Here is a 9,282-nt window from a genome sequence, read left to right on the forward strand (position 1 = left end):
GCAGGAAATGCAGCCGCTCAGTAAATCTCAGCCAGGATATGTGAACTCAGATATTTCCTGGGGAATGTCTGATTAACTGTAAAAATGACTGATGTTTGTTTTGAGTAAAAGCATGCATACTGCAGCTGACATAGCTTTGATTTAATGCACATCTGTGGCTTTATGAGTGGTGGGCCTACAGACTGCCTTTAGACCAGGATTGATTTTGGGAAGATAACTGTCTGAATTAAAATGGGTTAGCTGTTATTTGCTTTCTGTTCTTGTCTGGTTTTGTTTGTATTTATGTGTGTTTGCTTGGTTTAGGTTTTTAAGCATTCTTCTGAATGTTTTTTTCAGCTTTCTGCTCTTCATGTAGAGAGGCTTGGAATAATGCTTCTGTGATTCATGTTTCTGTAGGTGTTACGGCAGAGCTTTGAAACTGATGCCTTTGCCTAGTTTATGGTGTGATCTTGGAATAAATTATTATCGACAAGCAGAGTACCTCACAGCAGTGGACACTAACTCGAATGAGATCAGTGAACTGCTAGAGAAGTCTTTACAGGTATTGCCTGTTTTCCCTGTTACGTTGTTAAAAATTTAAATTTGTGTTGGTGCTTGTCTGCCTACTCTCTCTGTCCTTAATAAAACCTACATCTCTGAATAAATAAGTCCGTAGTCTTAATTTTTGCTCTTCTAGTGATTATAATCCATATGTGATTTTCTTCCAGTGTCTCAAAAAAGCTGTGAGGCTTGACAGCAAAAATCATCTTTTTTGGAATGCACTTGGTGTAGTTGCTTCCTATAGTGGTAAGTCTTAAGTGAAACCCCTAGCTCCACAATATCCTAAATTAGAAGGCAATTTGACTAATGGTGTTTATGAAATTCAGTTAGATCTAGCTCTCCTTTTTTCTTTTTTTCCCCCCCAGCTATTGGGAATTATGCTCTTGCTCAACACTCGTTCATCAAATCTGTTCAAGCTGAGCAAATTGTAAGTGCTGTAGGCAGCTGCCATCTGTTTCAAGTGGGCATTTAAAACGTTTTTCCCCTGATGCAGTGTTAAATAGTAATAATACATTGGTTTTAACTTTCTTTGTTGTGTCTAGAATGTTGTTGCCTGGACCAACTTGGGGGTTTTGTATCTGGTAACTGGAAATACTGAGGTAACTCTCTTTCCAATCCTCAAATATAGTTTCCATTTTTTAAGGGAGTATACGCAGGCAGAAGTGGGGGCAAACAGTGAAGAATGTCCCTCTCAGATTCGAGAAACTTACTTCCCTTAAAAAAAGTTAAATTGGCACATGTCCCTTACTTGAGGCACACAAATGAATTAAGTATTTGTTCTGGAGGTGATAAGGTTAAGTGAACTGGATTGGCGAGGTTGCTTTCCAAGCAACTGGGTGGAATGAAAACTGTTTGGAAGGACTGAGGAGTCCAAACCAGTCCACGCCAGGTTTGACCAAGTTTGTAGATCACAAACTGAACTTTACATTTTTCAGTTTCCCATATGTAGCTGCTTTCTTCTCATCAGCATGTCATAGGATGTACTGTAATTCTGTATAACCTTCAGAGTTTCTCTGGAGAAAATTAAAGTGCATCATAAGCGAAATCCAGATTTCTCATGTATTTGCTGGTCAGAATTACAGAAATTTTGTTTAATTGGAAATGTGATAATCAGAATTATTTTTAATAAAAGTAAATTGATACTGTAGACTGCTTACTGCTAATACTACTATTGCTAAGACTTTGTTCACCTTATGCCACATTGAGGGAGGAAAACATAAGCAATCCATAAGGAAAAGATAATTTCTGGGTGGTAATCAGTTTTACTATTTTGAAAATGTTTTAGTTTAACTGTTTGCATGAAGGAAAAGCAAATTTCCAAAACTGGATCTTCCGAGAGTCAAAATAATAATTGTTTGAAGAGGTAATCTAGCTGCTAAACTGTTTTGTTATGAGAAGGAAGTATATTTGGAAGGAAGGGGAACTTTGGCCTTGTTCGGTTGTGGTTTTTTTGGTTTTTTTTCTTAATAAGACTGAACTGGTTTATTTTTCTGGGCAATGCGTTGTTCTGTGTGGCACCGTAGATATTGTTAGTAGTGACCTAATTTTGTCCATGGAATCTCTTCCAATACTACTGCATGTGAATACCTTTGTATACTCAAAAGTGCTGTTACCAAGCCAGACAGTACAACAGCACTGTTATCTTTGGTTCTACAGCAAGCTCATGAAGCCTTTGCGGTAGCCCAGTCTCTGGAGCCTTCTTACGTATTGTGTTGGCTTGGGCAGGTAAGATGACAAAAAAATCATACAACTGTGGACCAAAAATGGTTGTTAGTCAAAGAGAGAACTTGGACTCCATCCTAATAATTGGCAATTAAGCGTGTTCCTGGAAGTTAAATGTAGACTTTTAAGTAAAGGGGGCTTCTACTTCCCCTGAGGGTGGGTGGGGCCCTTTGTTTCCATAGTGGTAATACAGTGGAAGCTACATTTGTCAGGTGTCTTTATATAATGGTTTTGTGGCTGGTGTTGTGAGTTCTGTAAGAAAATAGCTATTAAAAGACCAGTCACTATTTGTGCTCTGAAGCTTTTTATTGAGCACTGTCAAAAAAGCACCATCTTCATAAGGTGCTAGTTATTTCAGCTTCAGCCATACCACCAGCCAATTATACGGCACTGTTTAGCTCTCTTCTCAGACCCTTCCTCTAACTTCACTGTTGGAAAGAGTAAGTCTCTAATATACCTGGGGCAAAAGTTCTTACTTCCTGGGAAGTCCCTTCCACCCACTACTATTGAGATTTGGATATGTTCCCAGGGGTATCTAGGCCATCTGTGACTAGTAGAAATACTTATGACTCATAGTTTTCTGATCACTGTAGGTGCTCTTCATAATCCCACGCTGATGACCTGCTAATAATACCTAATTGAGACTGGGTTCTAGGGAAGAACTAGAACATGGAGATTCAGCTCGTGTCAGATGTTGCTATAAATTGTGCTAACGCACAGTCTTTTGTCCTCAAGTATGCAAAGTTGCATCAGAAGACATTTAGTTTTCAAGTACTGATAACAATGGAAAATGCTTGTGCTTCCTTTAATTGTGTTCATTTTGTTCTTAAAACCAATGTTGCTTGGAGAATGTGAGGAAGAGAGTATGTCTTCATGCTAAGTGCTTAAGATGTGCCTGACATATTGTGTGCTGAATTTTTTGTCAATGTCGTAATTTTTAAAGTAGCTGACTGCAGCAACTCTTGCTTCTCTGTAGGCTCTTATTGCAGAGACAGTAGGCAGCTATGATACTATGGATCTCTTCAGGCACACAACTGAACTCAGCATGCATGTAAGTGTAACAGTTGTATTGTCCTGAAGTTTCTGCATAACTAATCTCTCTACTTAGGTGATGTAATTTTCAAAAAATAGGCGTGTCTTGAATGGTGAAACAGTTATGGTCATGTTCTAGATGAGATTGTCTGACTTCCATGTTGTTGTTCCTGCCTCGTGCTGGCACTGAATAGCAGGCAGTTATTTTATTAAATGCTTTAGTCCCAATGGTCCAAGAAATATGCTCCATAAGTCACGAAAAAGCATTCTTGATGTTCCACAGAACTGGAAAGAGATCAAGGGCTTGAATTATAAGTATACCAGGAGAGAGCAAGGATATTGCCAGCACGCTGAGTTCTAAGAAAGTGGAGGACTTTCATGTACCTTTTTTTGTCTGTCATCCCTCCAGTGGTGCAGCAAGTGATAATGTTAATTGAAGAGTTCTCTTTGCCCAAAGTTTGCATTAAGTTTGGTGTTTTCTTCTCCTTAAAACTGCTGCAGATTTTTAGACTCTGCCTTAAAACAAGGAATTGTTATTGTAATCTTTATTTTTTTACTGTTGCTTGAGCACGTTTAATGACTCCTATTTTGGGGTTTTTTTTGTTTGTTTCTTGAGACTGAGGGAGCAAAAGGCTATGCCCACTGGGTATGTTCAACGCTGGAGGACAAAAGCAACAGAAACACTGAACTATATCTGTACAACATTGTTCAAATGAATGCTATTCCAGCAGCCCAGGTGGTCTTGAGCAAATATACAGGTAGGTAATTTAAATGCCTCCCTAACCTGTCAAGCCTAAGAGATGCCCTCAGAATGAGCAGATACACCTGTACTAGTTCTGGCAAAGAGTCATGTGGGTGAGTTGGGTAGAGGCTTTTGAATTGCAAAGTAAGTAACAAAAAACAGGGTAAAGGGGCCACTGAGTTTAGGTATCAGATGAAGATGAAATAGATCTGAGTTCTGTCTTCATACTCATTCCAACAGAATTTTTTTCAAAGACTGATCAAAATAAGGACCAAAGCCTTGTCACACTTGTCATCAAGTGTTTGCTGTCATAGAATCATAGAATGGTTTGAGTTGGAAGGGACCTTAAAGATCGCCCAGTTCCACCCCCCTGCCATGGGCAGGGACACCTGCCACTAGCCCAGGTTGCCTCATCCAGCCTGGCCTTGAACACCTCCAGGGATGGGACATCCACAGCTTCTCTGGGCAACCTGGGCCGCTGCCTCACCACCCTCACAGGAAAACATTTCTTCCTCATATCTCATCTAAATCTCCCCTCTTTCAGCTTAAAAAACTGTTTCCCCTTGCCCTGTCCCTCCACCCCCTGATCAAGAGCCTCCCATCTCTTTCAGCACTGGAAGGTGCTCAAAGGTCTCCGCGGAGCCTTCTCTTTTCCAGGCTCAACAACCCCAACTCTCTGAGCCTGTCCTCGTACGGGAGGTGCTCCAGCCTCTAACCATCTTTGTGGCTGTCCTCTCAGTTCACTCCCAACAGATCCATGTCCTCCTTGTGTTGGCTGCCCCAGAGCCCTCTCAGACTTCTTTTGGGTGTGTCTGCGTGTGTAGGTGCAGATAAATGCTGTCTCCTCCACCCCTCTGGCAGAAGCCTGTTCCTGGATGCTGTGTAACTCCATAACCTCAAGCCTGTGATTGTGGTGACCGTCAGCAGGAGATGGACCGTGTTCGTGGGCAGGCTTCCAAGCCAGTGTGGCCAATCTGTTGAGCTAGGCTTGTAGATATCTAGCCCAGAAGGTAGATAGAGAAAATGTAGATTTTCTTTAATCTGCATATATTACTGTAAATAAATCATTTGATCGGTAATCTGTTGCTGATTTTTGAGAGCTACAAAATAAGGTGCAAGCAATTGAAATGAGATAAATGTGAGACTACATTTCTTTGTCTGTGAAGTCCGTGTTCTTAAACGGACTGCAGGAGGGGCCTACATGATCCTTCCTAGACTGGGAAAAACAGTTAAAGTCTGAGGTGAGATGCTGACAAATCTGTGCTTTAGCTACTGACAAGCCTTTCAAAGTTGTAGTATTAAAAATAAACCATAAGATTCTACTGGTATTTTACTAGAGTTAATACAAGCTGCATAGTTTCGTATTTCATTACAAACCCCCCCCCCCCAAACTAATGCAGGCTAAAAAACTTGAAATGTATTGAATGCATTAATGCTGTGTCATAAGATTTTTAGCATTTTTTAGCTAACATAATGTCATGTTGGGGGTCTTAGTATCTCTTCTTTATTTGTATGCACCCTGTCAAAATGATTCCAGTGAGCAACTGACAGAAGCACTTGGCAAAGTGTTTTGTATATATGCATACGCGTCAGTGTAGCAATGTTTTTGTGATGGTTTTTCGTAGCTCTTTCTGATCATATTCTCCTGTATTGTCAATTCTGTTTTTGTAGAAAGAAATCCGGATGATGCATCTGCTTTCACGATGCTTGGTTATTTGAATGAGTATCTGCATCTAAAAAGACAGGCAGCAGATGCCTATGAAAGGTAAACTCTACACCCTGGAAGGTTTACTGACAGAACCTCCTTGACCTCTTTCTGTACACCAGCTGAAAAACTTAAGGGCTTTTCTAGTCCTTTAGTAAACCTTACTTTCTCAATTCAACAGTACACTGCAACTAAGTGCACTGTAAGGGGAGGTGTGGAGGTGTTCTTATATCAGTATGCAGAACACAGAACTGGAGAAGTAAAGGCATTCCAAGGCTTGAGTATCTTACCAGGATGTTTAGCTAATTCAATGTATGGGATTTATGTGAAATTTTGGGAGTTTGTTAGCTTGGTTTTAGTTTTGGTCTCTACCCCATTCTAATTGATGGGGGTTGTTGAGCTTTGTTTTGGTTTTTCTTCGGTCTTCTTTTCAAATGGTAGGGGGAGGTGGCAAAGGAAACCATGTTTGGTGAACATGTTTGCTGATGCATTAAAACTGTAAAGTAAGCTCTGTTTTTGCTTAATTAGCTTTTGCATAAAACATGTGTCCATTCTACCCTGAGAACTATTGTCAAAATATGCGTGTTATACTCACATTGTAATTATTCTTAATTGCGGTTATTTTCAGGGCAGCTTCATTGCTGAAAAACTCTGAGGATATTGAGAAATATAATATAGCAATGCAAAACTATGGCAGGTCACTCTGGTAAGTGTTTGTTGGCATATTTTCTCATCTTCTAACTTCAGCTTTGGATGTAGTGAATGCAGTGGTGCAAAACGCAGGTGAGGCTGAAAGGCAAAAGGTGCTTGCTAAAAATCATCTGTTAAACATCATTCTTAACTGTAGACAGTTTGACCAGACTTTGTATGTGCTCCAGACATGGGTAATGTATTTAAAAAAAAAATAAAACCACATTACAACAAATTGGTATACATTTTGACAATTTATAAGATATCAGTGATTCCTGTGTTCTTAGCTTATACTTAAGTGCCTTAACATAGCCTACGCGATATAGGTGTTGAATGGTCTCCAGAATAAATTGAGGTTTTTTTAATGATCTCCACACTTGAGACACATAGTAGGCTTAGTCTGAGTAAAATAGCTACTTCAGGGTTTATTCAAAATCCCTTCTACCTGCCATTTGAATTTGTATTGACTTGTACAACCTGAAGCGTGTGGAGTTGGGGTATTGTGTACATGTATGTGGTCTTTCTGCTGATGACCCTCTCTGCTGCGATGCTACTCACAATTCTAAGTTCCCTTCCCAATTGCCTTCAGGTTCTCAGGGAATACAGGAGACAAGTCTTAACAGATGAAGTCTTTCAAACTTCTCTTTGATATGAGATAGCTCAAGCTCTGCTCATTGGATTTTTTTTCAGCTCTCTAGGGGAACCTCATGTATTCTTAAGTTCCCTACATGACATTGGAACTTCTAGGCTGTGATAATGTGATAACTCATTCTTTAACTTCAGGGAAGATTTTAGAAGCAACTCTTCAGTTTCCTGTAGTCTCACATCCAGGCTGTATGTGTGGTGATTCCTGTATGCAGCTTACACAAGAGCAAAGCTCAAGTAGCTAATAACTAGTTCTAATAAACACAGTCCTGTGTAAGTTCTTCGATGGTGGTCTTAGAACAAGAATGGTCTCTCTCTGTCTGTATGTGCATTTGTGTATCTTTGTGTGATTTGCTTTTTTCATGTTTCTTCTTTGCTATTTTCTCCCACTTCACTGTGGTCGACCATTAAGTGCCATCCTTACTTGGCTGTCATGCGGATGGGGAGGACTTTTTCATATCAGTTGGTCTTCATGCAGCGGATAATTGAAGAGAGTAGCTAATATAACAGAAGGAGGATGGGAAATACTACGCATTCTTGTCCTAATGTTGCTGTTTTGCAGGGGTCCGCTTACAGCTGCTGTAGAGAAAAGGATACTGGTCTGCAAGGACAGCTTATGTGAGTCATAGGAGCTCTTGCTACATCCGTCTTACCAGTGGCTGGTTTTGTTTTTACAGTGCTCTTGGTGAGTGTGATAAGGCCATTGAGGTTTACACATCAACACCCCTGACTGAGTTTGATGGCATTGTGGGAATAGCATTAGCCTACTTCAAGAAAGGACTCTTACAAGAAAGTATCAAAGGTAAGCATCTGCCTAATTCAAACCATTACAGAACACTTCTCTTGAGATGAATCTTACCAAATTTGTTTGTGTGACTGACCTAGCTGTAGTTCAGTTTGTTTCACTCTTTCAGTCCTAATGCACAAGTACAAATTCCACAACTGTTGTAATCATTAAGCTATTCAGCGGGATGCTAGAACTATTGAAATGCACAAAGGGAAGCTACATTTCTTCAAGTGTTTGATTCTTGTCCATTAAGCTGTTTTGCTTTTAGCTTCCTCTGTTCCCAGATGAAATGGCTTTCCTGGAAAAATCAGTTCTGGGTAGAAGATGAATGTGTTATTCAAAGCACTTAGCTTTAGTGATACATGTAAGTGCAGTATTGTTGTGTTCTGAACTGCTAAGATGTGAGACTTCACAAAAAGGTAAACTGAATTGTCAGTGCAGAAGTGTAAACTCTTGCTAAGGAGCAACCAACTCAACATTATAAGTAACTCTTGGTTTTTAGTTGAAGTGATGTGTGCCCATCTGAAGTGCTATTTCATAAGTAAACTATGACAGCATTAAAACTGTTCTTTCAGGCTTTTTCTCAATATGTCAATACTACTTCTCCATTCTGTTTTCACTTGCTACACATTAAACAACTCCCAGGCTCTAAACAGCCCTGTAAATCTGATGTTTCCTAATATACAGTTACTTCCAAAGTTTTAGTCAACTTTTTTTGTCTTCTGCCTATGATTTGAGGTGTGAAAATATAGTAAACCTGAAACCAAAGTGCCTCTGTGTGTGTGTGTGTTAATATCATGCTTTTCTAGAGGCTTCATAAACATTGTATTTATTTCTCCTACTTCAATTCTGTATCTTTAATTTTTCCCAGCCTATGAAAAAGCTTTATCTGTTGCTGAGTCTGAACAAGATAAAGCACATATCCTGACTGCCTTGGCAATAATAGAGTATAAACAGAAGAAAGTGGATGCTGCAAAGACACTGCTGTTTAAGTGGTGAGTGGAAGGAATAATGATTCCAGCACAGGAAAGTCATGGGTCTGTTGGAGCTGGTCCAGAGGAGGCCACGGAGATGGTTAGAGGGTGGGAGCACCTCCTGTACAAGGACAGGGTGACAGAGTTGGGGTTATTCGGCATGGAGAAGAGAAGGCTCCGCAGAGACCTTACGACGCCTTCCAGTGCTGAAGGGGGGCTACAGGAGAGATGGGGGGCTCTTGATCAGGGGGTGGAGGGACAGGGTGAGGAGTAATGGATTTAAACTGGAAGAGGGGAGATTTAGAGGAGATATTAGGAACAAACATTTTCCGGTGAGGGAGGTGGGCCACTGTCCCAGGTTGCCCAGCGAAGCTGTGGATGCCCCATCCCTGGAGGGGTTCAAGGCCAGGCTGGATGAGGCTTTGAGCAACCTGGGCTAGTGGGA

The 9,282-nt window shown here is 40.5% G+C and overlaps 1 protein-coding gene across 1 annotated transcript in view; it reads left to right on the forward strand.

Annotated features, from left to right (window-relative positions):
• TTC37 (tetratricopeptide repeat domain 37) overlaps positions 1-9,282 on the forward strand; it is a gene marked incomplete at its 3' end in the record, with an annotated part of 42,775 nt that overhangs the window by 18,935 nt on the left and 14,558 nt on the right. The window contains 11 exon segments of the mRNA XM_010082053.1: positions 397-541; positions 708-786; positions 906-967; positions 1,083-1,139; positions 2,197-2,265; positions 3,239-3,313; positions 3,911-4,052; positions 5,708-5,801; positions 6,370-6,447; positions 7,754-7,878; positions 8,735-8,858. Coding sequence (XP_010080355.1) covers positions 397-541; positions 708-786; positions 906-967; positions 1,083-1,139; positions 2,197-2,265; positions 3,239-3,313; positions 3,911-4,052; positions 5,708-5,801; positions 6,370-6,447; positions 7,754-7,878; positions 8,735-8,858 — 1,050 coding nt within the window.

The sequence above is a fragment of the Pterocles gutturalis genome, unplaced genomic scaffold (assembly GCF_000699245.1).
Source record: "Pterocles gutturalis isolate BGI_N339 unplaced genomic scaffold, ASM69924v1 scaffold11239, whole genome shotgun sequence".
NCBI classification, from domain to species: domain Eukaryota; kingdom Metazoa; phylum Chordata; class Aves; order Pterocliformes; family Pteroclidae; genus Pterocles; species Pterocles gutturalis.